The 23,138-nt window shown below is 44.7% G+C and overlaps 1 protein-coding gene across 2 annotated transcripts in view; it reads right to left on the reverse strand.

The window, feature by feature from the left end:
* galntl6 (polypeptide N-acetylgalactosaminyltransferase like 6) overlaps positions 1-23,138 on the reverse strand; it is a 1,211,583-nt gene that overhangs the window by 669,618 nt on the left and 518,827 nt on the right. For both annotated transcript variants that reach the window (XM_059644874.1, XM_059644875.1), the window contains exon 5: positions 2,895-3,061. In XM_059644874.1, coding sequence (XP_059500857.1) covers positions 2,895-3,061 — 167 coding nt within the window. The remainder of the gene's footprint in view (positions 1-2,894; positions 3,062-23,138) is intronic.

Genomic DNA, 23,138 nt, shown 5'->3' on the forward strand with positions numbered 1-23,138 from the left:
CCTCACCTTTTGCCAGCCTCATCCAATTTCCTGGGACAGAGAGGCCTAGATTTCTCCTATCATTCACATGCAGAAAAATGCTTCCTGTCATCACCCTTGAACAATGTGGCTCTCGTTTAATGGATCATTGGAAAAGTATTAATTGCAGCTTTCAACTTACCATCAGGAAATAAATAATTGGTGACTTGGGACTCTCTTTTCAAGACTTTCAAGTAAGTTCAAACTTTCAATTGACCATGAGAGTAAAGATGGTAGAAACCCCTGAAATACTGGCAGTGACTTGGTTGCACAGACTAGTGTTTTGATGTAAAACTAAAACTTCTTCCAGCTTTTCACCTTGGACTCATCAGGAGGACAAGCATCCAGGAAGGCGTTGAGCACCTCGAGACATCCAGCTCGGAAAATGCAGAAGCCCGGTGAAAACAGTGAAAGGGGCACACTGCCATTTGAATGCCTCATCCACTCCTACCCACAACCAAATTCTTTCCCAAGTGTAGCAGAGTCTGCCGAAGCTGTATGTCACTTATGGACTCACTTTGAGAATGGAAGAAAGCCATCCTCGTCTGCGAGGGATTACCAATGAGATGAGTCGCAAGAAATGTCAATATATAGGGAAAGTTATATTTAATCTGTATGAGAAGATAACATTGAGCCATTGGCCAATTGGAACTATGGTATTTAAATTTCAATGCTGGTGTAACACCAGGTTTGTAAGCTGTGCATGCTAAAGAATGACACATTATATAAAATAGCATATTCCTTCAGTTGTTTGCAATAAGCGAAAACAAACTGACTATATTCAGCCAGCCCATGATTACAAAATTGACAATCTCCAATATTACATGTGATTTTGAAACTGGATGAGATTTACTCAACAGTCTGGAATGTTCTTGATAGTATGTGGATAACCAACTTAGGGGTATTGGTCAGACTCAGAGTGTTCTAGAACCTATGCATCTTGATACAAAGGGCACTGTTCTCTGCAGACAGAAAGAACATGTCTACAAATTGTATTTTTTAACTCAACAAATGAGTAACATCCATTCTCTGTTTCATTTCGCAGAGATGCCTTGACAATGTGAGGTAACCCGTCTGGTTTAAAATGTAAACAATACTCGGCAGTTAACTGTCAGTCATCATCTAAGCAGTGCATTCTCGATGTCAATGCTGCTAGTAATCAGAGTTGGTTTGCCAAATAATCTCATGTGGGATAAATGATATTTCCTCTTCTCTTTATATTGGTATTGCTTGTAAATTTTTCTGATAAATGGAAGACAAAAAGCTTCACCAAAATGAGTCTTCTCTAATTGGCAACAGTATAGGTGCTTTTACAGCATGCAAGCACAGTTGTTGAAGGAATATTTACCTTCTCCAGTCCACATTCTCCATCATACATTAGCCTGGGTTATTCCAATTACACTGCACACACATGTACGCATGAGGGAGTTGTTTCAGAAATGCCAAGACAGGAAACCAGACATGTGCAATGGCATTCAGTGGAGCTCAGTATAACCATGGAGCCAGAACGCCAATGGAAACAGTTACCTTCTCTACTTGGGATCTAACAGTAGAAGCAGCCACCTTTCTGAGCCATCAGTTGACATCAAGTATGCAGGTAAAAGCTCAATTCATTTTAACATCATGAGTGAAGCAAAACTGAAATAAAGTACAATCTGGATCAGTGGCTGCTCTGAAATCTCTACTATCTGTTCCCTTGTTAATCTACATCCTAACTCATCACCAAAATGAACAAAGTCTTATGTGAATTATTGATTTGCTACATTGTATCTTCTGTTAATTTCACTGCCTTTTCCACAATCGGGGTTCTGTTTTGATACATTAATACAAACAGTTTGGGACTTCAAATAGATATCCTTCTGGTTCAGGACAAATGACCACTTCCATTATAGCTGATAGTGGAAGTCAAGTGCAGAGAATTTTCAAAACTGTGCAAGTGTTCATTGTCTACCTTCTGGAGGGCATCAAGAAATTATTGTATTTGTTCTGGTCCAACAAAGTCAACAGAAAATGGCAATAACATTTATGAGTTAAGGACCATTTTGATAGGGAATGTCACATCACCTCTTCCACCCAGAATAAATCAAAATCTGGAATCCAATTCTAACACGTAGTAAATTTATCATTGTGCTACCAGAAATGTCACTATTTTCCCTGTTTGTGTATTGCTTTTAGTTTCCACCTTTAACCAATCATTCTTCTCTTTCTTATCCTGATTTGACTTCACTTTCAAGCATGAATCGGCCAATTCTTTCTCCACTTTTCCTTTGTCTCTTTCTTGATCCTTAATTTGCATCAGTTTGAGCGTTGGAATGCTCATCCAGCTGGTCACCAACTTCCGCACTTTCCAGTGGTCCTCACTGCGCCATTACCAGCTCACACGTCACAGAGTTGATCATTTTCAAGGTGGGAAAACTCAGTGTGCAACGATAGAGAGTGTGAGGTTCTTCACTCCAACAAGACCCGGGTCATTATTACATGATATGAAATAAGGCCTTGACATATCGATCTGTAACCAGGGTGTGACCATTAGCAGAAATGTCACGTACCAGGACAGATACTGCCTCTCCAAGGTTGATGAATCTGGCCTAAATGTGTGCTGGGCTGCATCAATGTAAAAGTCCAGGATATGCTCTCTTTATGTCACAGCTGTAATAAGTCAACTGTAGCCACATTTCTCATCATATTAATGAACTCGCAAGGAAAAGAAAAATCACTTACCGCACAGCAGCCTCTTACAGAATACACACCGGATGCTACAAGACGAAGATAGGGCTGAGAGGCCAGTTAAGTGCTCGAAGTAGTAGTGCAGTAGAATCAAACACACTGGGACAAAGACAGCTTTGCAGACACTTGTTGCCGATGCTTTTGCTTACCTCTATCGCTGAAGTCATCCACAAGAATAATCTCTGCGACCAGTTGGTCAGGAGAGCGTCTGATGACACTGTGTACCGTCCGCAGGAGAGATGACCAACCCTCGTTGTGGAACGGGATGATGATACTGGTATTTGGCAACTTCTCCAAGTACATTTTATGCTTGCAGCTACAATGAGAGGGAGAACAAAAAAGGGATCGGTGAGACAGTGATCAGGAGGGGGATAGATACATTCATGACATTCATAGAATTAACAACAGGCTTAACGTTGTGAATGATCATTCTACTCTGTAACCTTCTCCCACTTTCTCCCCATACCCTTTGATCGCTTTAGCCCCAGGAACTATGTTTTGATAGTTCATAGTTCACTGATGAATGGCAGTGAAGCTTTGGGTTTTTCAGTGAAAAAGTCTAATAAGTCCATCAAACGTACCCAACAGTCACAATCACTGTAGCATCGTTGGTGAATAATTTGACCCTTCCTCACAACATTACCTCCAGCTCCTCCCTACAGCTACCCCCTAGGAGTGGTGAAGAAGCTGAGAAAAACCCCAGAACCAGTGAGGGGGACAGCAATCAGTAACCAAACAGCACTCCACAAATGACCTGCTTCTTGACCATTCATTAATGTCGTCATATGATTGCAGCAAAAGCAAATGTTTGCTTTTCTATGGATATGCACCTTGTTTCCAAACTGAGTCAAACATTCGCATCAAAATTTTGGAGTCTCTGACTTCCCTTCTTCTCAAAGCAGGATCGCTCAACTTAACAAAGAATTGAGTTTAGGCCATTGGGAAAGGGAGGGGTCATCCAGAAAAGGGATGGGCTGGAGTTTGGAATCATCTTCATTTCAAAGGGCCTTTGGAATACATTACTGTTTGGCACAATAGGTTCTGGACTCTCTTTGCCTTCAAGATGGAGCTGCATAACTTCTTGGCCTGAAGTGAGAACTATTCTTTCAATGGATGTGGGCATTTCTGCCGAGGCTATCATCTATTGCCCAATCCTAAGTGTCCTTACAAGGTGGCAATGAGCTTCTTCCGTGAACTGCTGCAATCTATCTCCTGTAGATGCATGCACAGCTCTGTTAGGTAAGCCATTTTTGGCAGTCCACAAATGAAGGAAAGGCAATATAGTTGCAAGTCAGGATGGCATGTGTCTTGCTGGGGAGCTTGCAGGCATTTGTTTCCTGCAGGTCTGCTGTTATTTTAGCTGGAAGCATGAGTTTCCTGGAATGTAAATTTTCAATTCTACTGCCAACATCATGTCACTGAAATTAGCTTTTGCAGGATCTTATGCTTTTAGACCTTTCTTGATATCACATGAAGTGAATCAAATTGGCTGAAGACTGGCATCTGTGATGCTGGGGGCCTCAGGATTGTCTGCTTGGCATTTCTGACTGAAGACTGTTACCAATGCCCCATTGACGTTGGGGGCTGATTCAGGATGAAGATGTTGTGGAACCTCTTTATTCAGTGAGTTGTTTGATTGTCCGCCAGTGGTTAGATCTGATCCATTGGTTGTGGAATTGCCTATCACTTGTTGCTTATCCTTCTTGGCATGCAACTGTTCCTGTGTTGTAGTTTCAACAGGTTAAATCTGCATTATTGATGCTAGCCTGGCCTGCCTCTTGCACGCTTTAAAGTTTCTGCCGACTCACTTGTCTACTCTTGCAGTGCAGTGGAATGTTGAATGTGGAGGATTTCAATTCCCGAATAACCTCTTGACTCCACCCTTGAAGTCATGGAGGTCTGAAGGAGAAACATATTAGATTCAAAGTGTCAACGCTGGTCCTCTCTCCACAAATAGGTTGGACACTGCTGCTTCACAGCACCAGGGACATAGGTTTAATTCCACCCTCCCGCCACTGCCTGTGTGGAGTTTGCACATTCTCCCCTTCTCTGTGTGGTGCTCTTGTTTCCTTCCACAGTCCACAGATGTGCAGGGTAGGTGGATTGGCCGTGCTGAGTTGTCCATAGTGTTCGGGGATGTGTGAGTTAGGTGGATTAGCCATGAGAAATGTGGGGTTACGGGGATGGGTCTGGGTGTGATGCTCCTCAAAGGGTACTTGTGGATAGGATAGGCCAAATGGCCTGCTTCCACACTGTCGGAATCCTATAGTTCTAAATGCTGCGAGGCCTGCTGGGGTTCTCCAGCATTTACTGGCTTGTCGTAGATTTCCAGCACCCACAGTATTTTGCTTTCATCCCAGAACGACTGCTTATGGTGTTTTCTGTAAATTGGAACCCCAGCTAGTTTTAAGGGCCATGGTAGGACATAATGCTGTATTAAACTGATACTTATCCTGAAATGCTAACATTTGGCTGAAATCAAATATTACTGATATGTTGTTACGAGTGGTGGGCTGGATTGTAAATTGCACTGAATTTATCCCAACACAATCTTAAAAAAATAATTGAACAATGGGATTTCCTCTGAGTTTTCATGTAATTATAGCATTATTGTCGTGACTAATAGTTAAACTGTTGCACAATGTTCTAAAGCACTTCACTCAATCCATGAACAATGCTCACTTACCAGGTGGGATGTTGTAAAATGTTGTTTCGACAGATAAATTCTGCATTCATTTGAGGGACCAGTGATTATTAAACTAAAAGTCCTTTGATTATTTCATTCTTCCTGTGTGCAACATTTCCATTCTGCCCACAGACCACTCAAACTGCTTTACCACATCGAGAGCTGTATGTTTGCACAGAGTAAACTTTCAAACTAAGATTATAGGAAAGAAGTAAGCCATTAGCCCATCAAGACAGTTCAGCTATTCTGCAAGGAACACGCCTGAACTCATTGTGATATTGACTCCTTTCTCCTTCCTGTCCCAGATTACTCCTTTATACATATTCAAGTATGTCTAACTGTGCCTTGAATTTGCCCAATGACCGTTGTTCGAAGAAGTGAGTCCCAAAGATTAACATCTCTCAGGACAAGAAATCCCTCCTCATCTTCATCATAAATGGTTAGCCTCTCAATTTTAAAATGTGCCTCAGTCTTGTATTTCCCCACAAGGGCAAAACTCTCCCCAGCATCTCCAACACCATTCATGACCTCATCACCTCAGGGGACCTCCCACCCACAACCTCCAACCTCATCGTTCCCCAACCCTGCACGGCCCGTTTCTATCTGCTTCCCAAAATCCACAAACCTGCCTGCCCTGGTCGCTCCGCCCACAACCTCCACAGCCAGCAACCCCAGAGAAGACAGCCACACTGAGCCCTGCCGCATCTTCACCAACCCCAAGACCTCCCACTGACTGAGGACGAACGGTCAGTCCTTAGTAAGGGGCTCACCTTTGTCCCCCTCCACCCAAACATCAACGAATACCAGTCAGGGTTGGACATAGAGCAGTTTTTCCGCCGTCTTCGCGTCCATGCCTACTTCTTCAACCGGGAACCTAACCCTCCTTCCACTAACCCCTTCACCCGCTTCCAACACAAATCCTCCTCCTGGACACCACCCCCAGGCCTCCTACCCTCCCTCGACCTCTTCATCTCCAACTGCCGTCGAGACATTAACCGCCTCAACCTCTCCACCCCTTTCACCCACTCCAACCTCTCCCCCGCAGAATGGGCAGCCCTCCACTCCCTCCGCTCCAACCCCAACCTCACCATCAAACCCGCAGACAAGGGTGGCACAGTGGTAGTATGGCGCACTGACCTCTACATCGCTGAGGCCAGACGCCAACTCTCCGACACCACCTCCTACCGCCCCATCGATCATGACCCCACACCCGAGCACCAAGCCATCATCTCCAACACCATTCACGACCTCATCACCTCAGGGGACCTCCCACCCACAGCCTCCAACCTCATTGTTCCCCAACCCCGCACGGCCCGTTTCTATCTCCTTCCCAAAATCCACAAACCTGCCTGCCCTGGTCGACCCATCGTCTCAGCCTGCTCCTGCCCCACTGAACTCATCTCCACCTATCTGGACTCCATTTTCTCCCCTTTGGTCCAGGAACTCCCCACCTACGTCCGTGACACCACCCACGCCCTCCACCTCCTCCAGGACTTCCAATTCCCTGGCCCCCAACACCTCATATTCACCATGGACGTCCAGTCCCTACACACCTGCATTCCGCATGCAGATGGCCTCAAGGCCGTCCGCTTCTTCCTGTCCCACAGGCCCGACCAGTCCCCCTCCACCGACACTCTCATTTGCCTAGCTGAACTCGTCCTCACCCTCAACAACTTCTCTTTTGACTCCTCCTACTTCCTACAGACTAAGGGGGTGGCCATGGGCACCTGCATGGGCCCCAGCTATGCCTGCCTCTTTGTAGGTTACGTGGAACAGTCCCTCTTCCGCACCTACACAGGCCCCAAACCCCACCTCTTCCTCCGGTACATTGATGACTGTATCAGCGCCGCCTCTTGCTCCCCAGAGGAGCTCGAACAGTTCATCCACTTCACCAACACCTTCCACCCCAACCTTCAGTTCACCTGGGCCATCTCCAGCACATCCCTCACCTTCCTGGACCTCTCAGTCTCCATCTCAGGCAACCAGCTTGTAACTGATGTCCATTTCAAGCCCACTGACTCCCACAGCTAACTAGAATACACCGCCTCCCACCCACCCTCCTGCAAAAATTCCATCCCCTATTCCCAATTCCTCCGCCTCCGCCGCATCTGCTCCCATGATAAGACATTCCACTCCCGCACATCCCAGATGTCCAAGTTCTTCAAGGACCGCAACTTACCCCCCACAGTGATCGAGAACGCCCTTGGCCGCGTCTCCCGTATTTCCCGCAACACATCCCTCACACCCCGCCCCCGCCACAACCGCCCTAAGAGGATCCCCCTCGTTCTCACACACCACCCTACCAACCTCCGGATACAACGCATCATCCTCCGACACTTTCGCCATTTACAATCCGACCCCACCACCCAAGACATTTTTCCATCCCCACCCCTGTCTGCTTTCCGGAGAGACCACTCTCTCCGTGACTCCCTTGTTCGCTCCACACTGCCCTCCAACCCCACCACACCCGGCACCTTCCCCTGCAACCGCAGGAAATGCTACACTTGCCCCCACACCTCCTCCCTCACCTCTATCCCAGGCCCCAAGATGACATTCCACATTAAGCAGAGGTTCACCTGCACATCTGCCATTGTGGCATACTGCATCCACTGTACCCGGTGTGGCTTCCTCTACATTGGGGAAACCAAGCGGAGGCTTGGTGACCGCTTTGCAGAACACCTCCGCTCAGTTCGCAACAAACAACTGCACCTCCCAGTCGCAAACCATTTCCACTCCCCCTCCCATTCTCTAGATGACATGTCCATCATGGGCCTCCTGCACTGCCACAATGATGCCACCCGAAGGTTGCAGGAACAGCAACTCATATTCCGCCTGGGAACCCTGCAGCCTAATGGTATCAATGTGGACTTCACCAGTTTCAAAATCTCCCCTTCCCCTACTGCATCCCTAAACAGCCCAGTTCGTCCCCTTCCCCCACTGCACCACACAACCAGCCCAGCTCTTCCCCCTCACCCACTGCATCCCAAAACCAGTCCAACCTGTCTCTGCCTCCCTAACCGGTTCTTCCTCTCACCCATCCCTTCCTCCCACCCCAAGCCGCACCCCCATCCACCTACTAACCTCATCCCACCTCCTTGACCTGTCCGTCTTCCCTGGACTGACCTATCCCCTCCCTACCTCCCCACCTATACTCTCTCCACCTATCTTCTTTACTCTCCATCTTCGGTCCGCCTCCCCCTCTCTCCCTATTCATTCCAGTTCCCTCTCCCCATCCCCCTCTCTGATGAAGGGTCTAGGCTCGAAACATCAGCTTTTGTGCTCCTGAGATGCTGCTTGGCCTGCTGTGTTCATCCAGCCTCACATTTTATTATCTTGGATTCTCCAGCATCTGCAGTTCCCATTATCTCTCTCTCTCTCTCTCTCTCTCTCTCTCCCCAGCATCTACCTTCTCACCTCTCTGCCCCACTACCCACGAGTCATATGTGATTCAATGTCATCGCTCATTCTTCTAAACCTCAACAGGTACAGGCTCAATCTGCCAAGACATTCCTCATCAGACACTGCCGTGCAAGAAGAGGTTATTCGGTTCATTGTGTCAATGCCAGTTCCCTGGAAAGAAGTGCTATTTTCTTGCCTTTTCCCCAGAATTCTGCACTCTCTTCCTTTTCAGAGAATTTCCTTTCGAATACTTTGGTTGAACCTGTCACTGCCACATTTCCAGGCAGTGTGTTCCAGATCTGAACCGTTTGCTGCATAGAAGAGCATTTTTCTTCATGGTGTTTTTATTTCTTTTAGCAGTTCCTTTAAAGTTGTGCCCTGTCCCTGCAAAAAGGGAAAAGTTTGTACCTTTCAGATCTTTCATGATTTTGCAAGCTCCCATCAATTTTTCTGACAGCCATGTTTCCTCCAAAGAAAACAGTCCTAATTTCTAATGGTGACATGGTGTCTCAGTGGTTAGCACTGCTGACTCACAGCACCAGGAACCTGTGTTTGATTTCACCCTCAGACTGTCTGCGTGGAGTGTGCACATTCTCCCTGTATCTGTGTGGGTTTCCTCTGGGTGCTCTGGTTTCTTCCCACAGTCCAAAGATGTGTAGGTCAAGTGGAGTGGCCATGCTAAATTGTCCATAGTGTCCAGGGAAGTGCAGGCTACGTGGGTTATCCATGTAAAATGCAGGGATAGGGTAGGGGTTGTGGGTTTGGGTGTGATGCTCCTTGGATAGTTGGTATGGACTTGATGGGCTGAATGACCTGCTTGCACACTGTAGAAGTTCTCTGAGTTATCTCCTAGATAACAGCTTCATCCTACACAACAGCCTAATAGCCTTCTGTCTACTGCTTCCAATGAAACTAAATCCTTTCTTAACAGGGACACCAAATCTCTAGGTGCAGATTCACTAATACAACTGTAGTGAGACCTTCCTATTTTTATATTCCATTTCCATGTAATAAATCTTTTCATGCAATTTGCCTTCCATATGACTCCTAAATTTGCAAGCTTTATGTGATTGATTTTCAAGGAAATCTAGATCCTTCCATCCCACAGTATTCTGCAATCTCTCTCCACATTTATGGCTGAGTTGGAGAGGATCACAGATTCCTTTCTCATCTGATTCTTCCACTGGTCATAACAAATTTTAAATCTCGCCAGGGTAATGATATTACCAATTATATAGGTTTTAGACTTAGATTGCCATTAGAAAATGTTTCAGCCAGTTTCCTTTCCTTCACAACAAATAGCTGGTATCTTACAAATATGTACCTACTCAGACAAACACGCAAATGTCATTGCAAAAAATTGTTTAGACCATGTAAAGTTGTAGGTTATATTCTTGTATCCTAAACTTAACCTGAGGCAAACATTAACAGTAGACAATGCTTGAATGTCTCATGGATACGTCTAAATATAAAAAAAAACACAAATAAAGTAATGGCCATTCTGCCCATTGAGCCTGTTCCATCATTCAAGTGATCATGGTTGATCTTCCATCTGCTCTGTCCCTCTACCATTAAAGCCTTTTCTGTCTACAAATCTGTTGATTTCTTTCTTAAATATATTCAGGACCTTGTTCTGCACAGTCTTTTATGCTATGGACCTGCAAATGTTACATGCAGTTTTGGTCTCCTTATCTAAGGAAGGTTATTCTTTCCACAGGCAGAGTGCAATAAAGTTAACCAGGCTGATTTCTGGAATGGCAGGTTTGTTATATGAAAGACTGGATCAACTAGGCTTTGAATTGAGAACAATGTGAGGGGATCTTATTGAAATGTACAATATTCTGGCAAAGCTAGACAGACTGGATGCAGGATGATGTTTCCCCTGAACTAGGTGATGCTGTTGAGGGTTCTGGAAAAACGCCTTCAGAGAGGGGTAAGCCATTCAGGACTGAGATGAGGAGAAATTTCTTCACTGAAGAGTTATTTTTCATTCACTCCTGGGATGTGGGCATCGCTGGCTGGGCCAGTATTTATTGTTTGGCCCCAGTTGCCCTTCGAAGGTGGTGATGAGCTGCCTTCTTGACTGCTGCGGTCCACATACTGTAGATGCACCCACAATGCACTTAAGGAGAGAGCTGTGAATTTTAACCCAGTGACACTGAAGGTAGGGTGACATATTTCCAAGTCAGGATGGTTAGTGGGTCGGAGGGGAACTTGCAGGTGGTGGTGTTTTAACTTCTGGTGATAAATAACTCCAGCAGTGATGCTTTGGAGCTGAGATGACTGACCTACAACAGCCACAACCTACTCTCTAGAGCTAGATATCACTCCAACCACTAGAGAGTTTTCTAACGATTCCTTTTGAATCCAGTTTTGCTCAGCTTCCTTGGTGCCACACTTGGTCAAAGGTAGTCTTAACGGCAAGTGCTGTCGCTGTCACGTCCCCTCTGGAACCCATTTACATCCCAACGGCCAACTCTATACTAAGTTTCAGATTGCCTTATATTAAACTTTGTTTCATGCAAACCCACAGTCAGCACACTCTAGCTTCTGAGTAAAATGGGTCTGCCTCATATCTCAGAGACTTGTTGACATAACTTGACTGGTACTCCAATAGAATATGGAGGGAATACAGGAATGTTGGATTTGTGACTTTAGAATGAGATCTAACGTATCGATAAAAACTCTCATACAGGTTGGTTAGCTCAGTTGTCTGGATGGCTGATTTGCATTGCAGAGTAACACCAACAAGGGGAACTCAAATGCCACACGGGCTGAGGTTACCATGAAGCAGTTTCTTTCTCAACTCTTTGCCTGAGGCATGGTGACCCTCAGATTAAGCTAGCACCAGTTATTCCTCTCTGATGGCACAGGAGCATGATGGTTCATCTGGATTACGGTGACTTTACTTTTTATACTCTCTCATCAACACATCAAAAACACAACATTACCATTTTGATGTACAGCAGCTGAATTCTCCTTGCAGTCCTGAAGCAACACCTCCGAAACAAGCTATCGAGTCATTTTCACATTGCCGTTTTTGAAAGTCTGTATGACAAAAGTTGGCTGAATCTTGCAGAATGATTAGAGTTCACAAAGTCCTTCATTGAATACAGAGTACCCTGCGATGCCTTAAAGTTATCACGGCACAATACAAATGCAAATTCTTCCCTTCTTTGCTGTCAGATGCACTCAAATGTTAAGACGTAAGAACAAGTGTTAAAACATGGGATCACAGGGAGGTCCGGCCATCAGAAAACGCAAATGTAAAACAGGACAATATATTTGACTGGACTTAATCGATCCTGAGATGAGTTGAAACGAGGGGAGCTGAATGGGAAGTTAACACAAAGTCCGACCACTATATTCTGCTGCCAACCTGAAGAAGCTTCAGTAACACTTTTGCAAGTGAAATATTCAGCACATTTTCATTGGAGGTCGAGGAGTCAGAGACATAATTATGTTCTACATAACTTACAACGAGATGCCACGATCCTCACAGCTGTGCAATCAATGCCAAATGCTCAACACGTCATGGAGCAGAATTCATTCTATATTATGTTTCAAGATGATCAAGGGGCCCGACTAATTTCTTTACTGTTGTCCATTTTTGATTTGATGATTTGATTTTCCTTCTTGACTGAATTTTGCTTCAAAGAGGGAGGAGGTGAAATCAGTTCTGAATAAATACATGCTTTCTCTTAAACAAGTCAACAAAAGGCAGACCACTTGCAATCAAGAAACTTAGGAGTTTAATCAGAAAGAAACAATTGCGAGAGACACAGAAACACAGTCTGATTAATCAATGCTTCTCGACCTCACAGAGTCTAAGACTCCAAAAGCTATTGGATTTTGTGTTGAGCTACACACTTCCTCCCCCTCACTAGATCTGGTTCAAACATCTGCTTGCAATGCATTAAACCTCCACCTCTAAAACTTGTACTTTTTTGAGCATCTTTAATGTTGTAAAATGCCCTTTGGTCCTTCAAAACGCCAGTGTTATCAAACAAAAGTTGAACTGAGCCACAAAGAAGAGATAGGGCAGATGAAAGCAAAGGCCATAATCTGTATCTTAAAGTTATAAAAAAAAGCTAGAATAGTTTAATGAGGAAATTCTAGAGCCTAGGGCCAGGGCATCTGCAGACACTGCTATTGATTGTAAAACAATCGAAATAAGTGATGCCCAAAAGTATAAAACCGAGAATGTCAGAAATCACATGACACCAAGTTATAGCACACTTACATAAACATTTTTTTAAAAATTTAATCTCTTGAAATTATAGCCAGCCTGTGTGTCTTCTGGAATGCCGAAGGAGCAGTGTTCCAAAAGCTTGTGATTTCAAATAAACCTGTTGGACTATAACCTGGTGTCATATGACTTCTGACTTTGTCCATCTCAGTCCAACGCCAGCATCTCCACATCATAAAATTGAAAAGTGCAGAGAACTTGGGGTATTATGGACTTGGTGGAAATGAAAGGCATTGGGAAGGGCAAAGAACAGAGGAGTTTTGATGACTATTTTAAAATCAAATGATGCTTTGTGGGGTAATTGGGGTATTGGGCTTGGTGCATGTTGGAATACAGGCAGTACAGTTTTGAATGAGTTCTAAATTATTGACATTGGTAAATAGGAGCATGGTCGCAAAGGGGATGTGATGGCATAATGGTTTTATGACTAGACTGTTAATCCAGAAATCTAGATAGTGTTTTGATGGCTGGGGTTCAAATGCTGCCAGGGCAGATGGTAGAATTTGAATTCATTAAAATATCTGGAATTAAGAATCTAATGAGACCAAGAATCCATTGACGATTATTGGAAAAACCCATCTGATTCACTAATGTTGTTTACGGTAGGAAATTGCAATCCTTACCTGGTCTGACTCACATGTGACTCCAGACCCACAGCAATGGAGTTGACTCTCTACTGCCCTCTGGGCAATTAGGGATGGGCAATTAATGCTGTCAAGCCAGTGATGCCCTCATCCCATTCAGGAATAAAAAGAAATGCAATGGAATGTTTGTGCCTTAGGGAGAAGGCATGCAGGGATTACAGCAACGGGTGAGATAAGAAAGATCTGGAGGTGGTCATAGGCTCTCTTGGGAGTGGTCAATTATTGGTCAGGAGCTCCTCCCAGGATGAAACACAACACCAAGGCACTAAACAGTCTCAAAAAAACCCAGAAATTACTGGGGAAACTCAGCACGTCTGGTAGCATCTGGGAAGCGAAAGCAGAGACAACTGTTCAAATCCGGCGACTCATCAGCAGTTCTCAAAGGAACAAGCACTTTAGCAACTTCAGCTGCATATTTTTTCCAAAACAGGCACACAAGAGCTGCAATTATTATGGGGTGTTGCAATGTTTGGAAGAGCACTTGTGCATTAGAAGGCACAAATTTAGAATTTGATGTTTGTAAAATGTTAGGAGGAACGCATTGTGTGGTCCATTTAAAAGATGTTGTGCTTTCTCTCTGCTCAGAGATTTAAACCAATGTCTAAGAGCACCAGCTTGAAATTTTACAAGTATACAGAGAGTACCTGAATTGAAACATTTGTATCAAAAGGCTGTACAGTTAGCAGGCTGAGCAGCAGTTTTTACCAAGACAAGTTGTGAACTTAGCCAATCAATTTGAACCAGGCACTTAGATACCAAAAAACAATTAAATTTAAATCTAAGATAATGAAATGTGAGGCTGGATGAACACAGCAGGCCCAGCAGCATCTCAGGAGCACAAAAGCTGACGTTTCGGGCCTAGACCCTTCATCAGAGAGGGGGATGGGGTGAGGGTTCTGGAATAAATAGGGACAGAGGGGGAGGCGGACTGAAGATGGAGAGAAAAGAAGATAGGTGGAGAGGAGAGTATAGGTGGGGAGGTAGGGAGAGGATAGGTCAGTCCAGGGAAGACGGACAGGTCAAGGAGGTGGGATGAGGTTAGTAGGTAGGAGATGGAGGTGCGGCTTGAGGTGGGAGGAAGGGATGGGTGAGAGGAAGAACAGGTTAGGGAGGCAGAGACAGGTTGGACTGGTTTTGGGATGCAGTGGGTGGAGGGGAAGAGCTGGGCTGGTTGTGTGGTGCAGTGGGGGGAGGGGACGAACTGGGCTGGTTTTGGGATGCGGTGGGGGAAGGAGAGATTTTGAAACTGGTGAAGTCCACATTGATACCATTGGGCTGCAGGGTTCCCAAGCGGAATATGAGTTGCTGTTCCTGCAACATTCGGGTGGCATCATTGTGGGACTGCAGGAGGCCAATGATGGACATGTCATCTAAAGAATGGGGGGGGAGTGGAAATGGTTTGCGACTGGGAGGTGCAGTTGTTTATTGCGAACCGATCGGAGGTGTTCTGCAAAGCGGTCCCCAAGCCTCTGCTTGGTTTCCCCAATGTAGAGGAAGCCACACCGGGTACAGTGGATGCAGTATACCACATTGGCAGATGTGCAGGTGAACCTCTGCTTAATATGGAAAGTCATCTTGGGGCCTGGGATAGGGGTGAGGGAGGAGGTGTGGGGGCAAGTGTAGCATTTCCTGCGGTTGCAGGGGAAGGTGCCGGGTGTGGTGGGGTTGGAGGGCAGTGTGGAGCGAACAAGGGAGTCACGGAGAGAGTGGTCTCTCCAGAAAGCAGGCAAGGGTGGGGATGGAAAAATGTCTTGGGTGGTGGGGTCGGATTGTAGATGGCGGAAGTGTCGGAGGGTGCAGGAACAGCAACTCATATTCCGCTTGGGAACCCTGCAGCCCAATGGTATCAATGTGGACTTCACCAGCTTCAAAATCTCCCCCTCCCCCACTGCATCCCAAAACCAGCCCAGTTCGCCCCCTCCCCCTACTGCACCACACAACCAGCCCAGCTCTTCCCCTCCACCCACTGCATCCCAAAACCAGTCCAACCTGTCTCTGCCTCCCTAACCTGTTCTTCCTCTCACCCATCCCTTCCTCCCACCCCAAGCCGCACCTCCATCTCCTACCCACTAACCTCATCCCACCTCCTTGACCTGTCCGTCTTCCCTGGACTGACCTATCCCCTCCCTACCTCCCCACCTATACTCTCCTCTCCACCTATCTTCTTTTCTTTCCATCTTCGGTCCGCCTCCCCCTTTCTCCCTATTTATTCCAGAACCCTCACCCCATTCCCCTCTCTGATGAAGGGTCGAGGCCCGAAACGTCAGCTTTTGTGCTCCTGAGATGCTGCTGGGCCTGCTGTGTTCATCCAGCCTCACATTTCATTATCTTGGATTCTCCAGCATCTGCAGTTCCCATTATCACTAAATTTAAATCTAGGCATTGACAACCTAGCACCAATCCTATTGTAAGAAATATTGATATGTCACAAAAGGTATACAAGGAGGGAGTTGGACAAAACAGGAGAGCTAACTGCCATCTGCCAGAGTTAACAGCCCTCAGCTCAAAAGAGAGAATCATTGACACTCACTGTATTCTCTAAAGAACACAGATCTAGTGAATATTCCCTACTAGTGAATATTTCTGACAGAAGAATCAATGGAGAAGGCACTCTGAAAGACACATAACCTGGCTGTAATTTTGTGAGACTAAACTCATTTGCTAATTTTATATGTTGTATTTATTGGAACATCATACCATTAGAATCTTGTTTTATTTGGGAATAGTTAGTAGTTAGTAAAGATTTATTTGATTTGTTATGAGTTAGTTAATTATTTCACTGTTTGAGTTAGAAAAATAAATTGCTCCTTGTTGTGTAAAGTGGGATTGAAAGGCAGGTTATGGCACTTGGCACACTCCTTTTACAGGTTATAGGGCGAGGCACACCTCTTCAGTTTTAGTTCTCCGAGGAGGGTCAATCTCAGCTTTATAAAAGGGGAAGACAGGTGGGTTACATGAAAAAAAGCCATTCTGAATAATGGTAGACAGGGTGCCACAAATCTCACTTGACAAAATGCTGCAGCTGAAAATGGGAAAACTCTGCCTGTGCTGCCCTTCACACATCCACAGTTTTCATAACTCAGGCATAAGCAGTTGAACATTCAGTCTAAGTTCTGGAATTCATTCCCTGAATCTGAATCATGGAATCCTATGATGTGGAAGCAGGCCCTTTGGCCCAACAAGTCCACACCAACCTTTGCAGCATCCCACCCAGACCCATCCCTCCAAAACCCTCACATCCCTGAGCACGATGTGCAATTTAGCATGGGCAATCCACCCAGCCTGCACACCTTTGGACTATGGGAAGAAACCAGAACACCCAAACAAAAAACTCACGCAGACATGGGGAGAATGTGCAAACTCCACACAGACAGTCACCTGAGGCCGGAATTGAACCTGGGTCCATGGTGCTGTGAAGCTGCAGTGCTAACCACTAAGCCACCGTGCTGCCCCAAATCTGCTCTCCTTTAAGCTGCTCTTAAACCTACAGAAGAGACCAAATGTTTGGTTGCTAGTTCTAATTACAATGTGGATGGTTGAGCGTTAAATTTTGCTGGATAATTGTTCCATTGAAATGGTTTGCTATGTTAGAGGCGGTATATAAATGCCAGTTGTTGTTGATAATGATAGTCTTGGCAAGAGCACAGTTAACATTGAGAAATTTCTTACAAAGATCATTGGACTTGAAACATTAACTCTGCTTTCTTCCCACAGATGCTACCAGGTCTATCGAATTTCTTTGACAACTTCTGTTTTCGTATTAAATCATCAGCGTCTGCACTTGTTTGTTTTAGCTTAGGAACGAACAGAAGGAGTATGCATCTCACCACAACCAGTGCATATTGACAGTGAAGTTTCAAGGTTTTATCAAGTTACACATTAATTTTGGAATTATGTTTGGAAGGTGACTATCAAGTTTTCTTGCTGCTTATTCCTCCAATCAGGCATTTGTCACTCCGACAGACATTCAATTATCAGAAAATGACAGGTGAAAATGAAAGAGGTGTAAAAAGCCATAATTTAGTTTACAGAAAATGTAAGAGTTGTGGAGTGCGTGGAGCAAGGTTAATAAAGTATGTATTGTGAGCATTTCAAGATACAATGGTATGTGTTAGTGGAGAGAAAGAACAGGCTTTGGGATACAGTGTCAATAGACACTTAATAAAGCTTTTTCCTTTATACATTCACAGGATGAAGGTATTGCTGGATAGAGAGTCTTAGTGCCCATCCCTAACAGTCCGGTTAAGATTCAACCACATTTCAGTGGGTCTGGAGTCACATGTAGGCCAGGCCAGTTTCCTTCCCTATAGAGCATGAGTGAACCAAATGGCTTTTTCACGACAATTGACAGCACATTCAGTCATCATTGGATTCATTAATTCCAATTTTTTTTTCATTGAATTGAAACTCCACCACCTGCCATGGCAGGATTTGAACCTGAGACCCTGGAATGTTATCTGAATTAACAGTCTGCCGATAATACCAGAAGGCCATTGCCTCCCAGTGACTCTATGAAGTCATTGAAAAGTTTTGTAGGCATCAGGGAAAAATGCTCCAGTGGACAGATCATGCAAAAGACAAAAGAAGATGGTTGTGGCTGGTGGATGCTAATCATTTCAGTGCCAATGCATCACTGCAGGAGTTCCTCTGGTCTCTGACCTAGACCCTAACATTTTCAGTGGCTTTCTAAATGGCTTTCCCTGCATTACAAGGTCAGGAGTGGGAATGTCCTCTGATGATTGTGTACTGTTCAACACCATTCACAACTCTCAGATACTGCAACAGTCTGTGTCTGCATGTCGTGAGATCTGGAGAGCTTTCAACATTGGGTTCACAAGTATCAAGTAACAATTGTGCCACAAAATTAGCAAGCAAGGACCACCTCAACAAGACAGGGTCAACCAACTATCCTTCATGGTCAATGACTGAATATTGCGCTATCAACATCCTGGAGCTTAGTAGTGACAAGAAATTTAAGTCCAAAAACAAAGTTGCTGGAAAAGCTTAGCAGGTCTGGCAGCATCCGTGAAGGAAAAGGAAGTTCTGAGGAAGGGTCACTGGATCCAAAATGTTAACTCTGTTTTTTCCTTCACAGATGCTGACAGACCTGCTGAGCTTTTCCAGCAATTTTGTTTTTATTCCTGATTTACAGCATCCAGAGTTCTTTTGGTTTTTATCAAGAAATGTAAGTAGACTGGCCACAATTATTATGGCAACACCGTGTCATAGATTAGGAATTCTATAATAAGTAAGTCACCTCCTGACTGCTCAAAGTCTTCAATTGCCTTAAACTCCTTCTGTCACTCATGCATAATAGCTGCAGCCTGTTCTATATACAAACGAATTACAACAATTTGCCAAGGTTCCTTTGACCACACCTTCCAAAACCTATAACACCAACAAAAGCAAGGAATGCAGATGCATGGGAACATCACCTTTTGCAAAGTCTTCCATAAACCACACATCATCCTGACTTGGAACTGTATCATCATTCCTTGCAAAATCAAAGTACTGGAATTCTTTCCCTCACAGCGCTGTGACATAGGCTACGGCGGTTCAAGAATGTGCGCATTGTTATGTCCTCCAGCACAAACAGCGATGGCCAACAAACACTGGTGTGGTCAGAGAAACCCACACCCATGAACAAATAAAGACAAAAAAGATGACTTATATTGTTGACTGCTAGGGTATCAGAAACCAGTGATTTTAGAACATAGAACATAGAACAATACAGTGCAGAACAGGCCCTTCGGCCCTCAATGTTGCGCCGACCTGTGAAATAATCTAAGCCCTTTCCCCACACTATCCCATCATCATCCATATGCTTATCCAAGGACTGTTTAAATGCCCCTAATGTGGCTGAGTTAACTACATTGGCAGGCAGGACGTTCCATACCCTTACCACTCTCTGAGTAAAGAACCTGCCTCTGACATCTGTCTTAAATCTATCACCCCTCGATTTGAGGCTATGCCCCCTTGTACAAGCTGAAGTCATCATCCTTGGAAAAAGACTCTCACTGTCCACCTTATCTAATCCTCTGATTATCTTGTCTGTCTGTATTAAATCCCCTCTTAGCCTCCTTCTCTCCAATGAGAACAGACCCAAGTGCCTCAGCCTTTCTTCATAGGGCCTGCGCTCCAGACCAGGCAACATCCTGGTAAATCTCCTCTGCGCCTTCTCCAATGCTTCCACATCCTTCCTGTAATGGGGCGACCAGAACTGCACGCAATATTCCAAATGACGCCACACTAGCGTTTTGTACAGTTGCAGCATGACACCATGGCTCCGGAACTCAATCCCTCTACCAATAAAACCGAACACACCATAAGCCTTCTTAACAGCACTATCAACGTGGGTGGCAACTTTCAGGGATCTATGTACATAGACACTAATGCACATGCACACTGCCAAGAATCTTTCCATTGACCCGATGTTCTGCCTTCCTATTATTCCTCCTAAAGTGAATCATCTCACATTTATCTGTATTAAATTCCATTTGCCACCTTTCAGCCCAATTCTGCAGTTTATCCAAGTCTCCCTGCAACCTGCAACATTCTTCCACACTGTCCACCACTCCACCGACTTTAGTGTCATCTGCAAACTTACTAACCCATCTACCTATGCCTGCGTCCAAGTCATTTATAAAAATGACAAACAGCAGTGGTCCCAAAACAGATCCTTGAGACACACCAGTAGTAATCGGACTCCAGGCTGAATATTTTCCATCAACCACCACTCGTTGCCTTCTTACAGAAAGCCAGTTTCTAATCCAAACTGCTAAATCTCCCTCAATCCCATGCCTTTGTATTTTCTCCAATAGCCTGCCATGTGGAACCTTATCAAAGGCTTTACTGAAGTCCATGTACACCACATCAACTGCCCTTCCCTCATCCACATGCTTCGTCACCTTCTCAAAAAACCCAATGAGGTTCATGAGACACGACCTGCCCTTGACGCATCCATGCGGACTATCTCCAATCAAATTGTTGCTTGCTAGATGATCATAAATCCTATCTCTTATAATCCTTTCCAAAACTTTTCCTTACAACAGACGTAAGGCTCACAGGTCTATAGTTAACTGGGTCATCCCTACTGCCCTTCTGGAACAAGGGCACAACATTTGCAATTCTTCAGTCCTCTGGTACTAAACCTGTAAACAATGAGGACTCAAAGATCAAGGCCAAAGGCTCTTTTGGGACAGGCTTTGCAGGTCAGATTGAAATGAGTTCAAGTAGCATCTTGACAAGTGTGACATTCAATAAATCTGGCCTGGGACCAGAGGGAGTGACACTGAAAATGTGTGGACAATGATAAAAAATGAGCAGGTATCTTTATGCCAACTATGAAAGCAACAATCTAGCCCCTGTGGTGTTGGCCTCTGAGATGGTTGGCTCTCAATGACATTCTGGTAACTCAGGCTGACTATTAATCACCAAATCACACCTTGGTGCAGAAGGAGACCATTCAGCTCAGAAGTCTACACTAATACATATACCTTTCCAGCATTACCCATAACATAAGCATCCACTGTAGAACATTCAGTGGAGTTTGGAATGTTGTATGAAGAGTGGGAGTTAATGGTAGGGTCATGTTCATGTGGAATAGTTTACTAATCAGATTGTTGAATTGGATGAGAGTGAGAGAGTGGGGATGGTGATGTCCTAGTGGCATCATTGCTGCACTGTCAATCCAGAGACCTGCGTAATATTCCGGGAACCCGGGCTTGATCCCACCACAGCAGATGGTGGAATTTGAATTCAATGAACATAATCTGGAACTAAGTATCTAATGATGACCATAAACCCATTTTGAATTGTCAGGAAAAACCCATCTGGTTCATAAATGTCCTTTAGGGAAGGAAACTGCCATCCTTACCTGGTCTGGCCAAATGTGACTCCAGACCCACAGCAATGTGGTTGACTCTTAGCTGCCCTCTGAATGGGCAATAAAAGATAATTTCAACAAAATGTATAACTTGGAGAGTTGTTTTAGGGAATAAATAACCAGTTTGTCTCAGAAAAAAAGACTGATTAGTTTTCAAAGGTTCATTTGGGGCTTGTGGAACTCCATCTGAGAAAGAGGCCATAAGTATGAACAGAGTTGAAACCTGGTTAACTTTTCATCCCACTCTTCAAAAACTGAATTTCTGTATGACATAGCATAAGTGAAAGGCGGGTGCAGCATTTGTATTTGTCGTATGTACCGAATCAAAATAGGTCAATAAAATAAAAACGATCATTCTAATTCAGATCGTATCAAATATCAGCCAATTACATAGCAAAGTAGTCTAATGTGTCACCACATTTCAACACAGCTATGGCAACCCACTAACATCAGTTCTCAGGAAGGGTGACAGGACCCGAAATGTTAACTCTGATTTTTTTTTAACTCCACAGATGCTGCCAGACCTGCGGAGCCTTTCCAGCAACATCTGTTTTTGTTCCTAATTTAGAGCATCCACAGTTCTTTTGGTTTTTACACTAACACCAGAACTATTTAGAGTTCTTAGCTTAACAAAATTGTTCAGGGGTCAGAATTCTATGATCAAGGGACTTTGAAAACCATGATCCCCATTCACATTAGATGTCATCACACTCTAAGAGATTGTGGGGAGGATCTAGGAAGCAGGTTCAGCATCAGTAAGGAGAAATTGACCAAAATTCGATAAAGAGATATGTTCCTGCTTGGCCTTCTCTTTCAAAGACAGATTCCAGTGTGAAGATGGAAGCCTGGCTAAAAGCAGTGAGAACCTAATTAGGAGGGGGATAATTAGACCAATCAACTGCAAATATATCTTGATATTGCAAATCACCCCAGTCCGTTGGAGCCCATGTTGTGTCAGCACCTCTGTAGATCAGAGGAGGTGCTCGCACAGTGGGTGGTCAGAGTGATGTGAGAGTCTGAGTCTTTGTGAACCCTGAGTAGCAACAAGCCAAAGTTCCACCAGTCCGTTGGAGCCCATGTTGTGTCAGCACCTCTGTAGATCAGAGGAGGTGCTCGCACAGTGGGTGGTCAGAGTGATGTGAGAGTCTGAGTCTTTGTGAACCCTGAGTAGCAACAAGCCAAAGTTCCACCACTGCCAGTGGCTTGCCACGGGTTGGCAAACTGTGAGAGATTGATGCCAGCAATGGCATCCATATTGGCCCTCTCTGCCCTGCTGCCTTCCCCTCAACACAATGTGCTCTCAGTATCCTCACCTCTCTCAATGTGCACACAGAGAAGCCTGTCAATTGGCTTTGCAATGAAGCTCACTGAGTCGACCTCCTGCTTCCTGGATTATTGGATTATGAGTCCAGTGATCTAACCAATGTACCAGCGTCTTCCTATGTTTATTCCAATGGTGTTCAATGAGAAGTCACATTAAATCTTCTTCATAATAGGATAAGCCTTCAGGAGAAATACATATTTGGATAT

The sequence above is a fragment of the Stegostoma tigrinum genome, chromosome 3, assembly GCF_030684315.1.
Source record: "Stegostoma tigrinum isolate sSteTig4 chromosome 3, sSteTig4.hap1, whole genome shotgun sequence".
Lineage (NCBI taxonomy): Eukaryota > Metazoa > Chordata > Chondrichthyes > Orectolobiformes > Stegostomatidae > Stegostoma > Stegostoma tigrinum.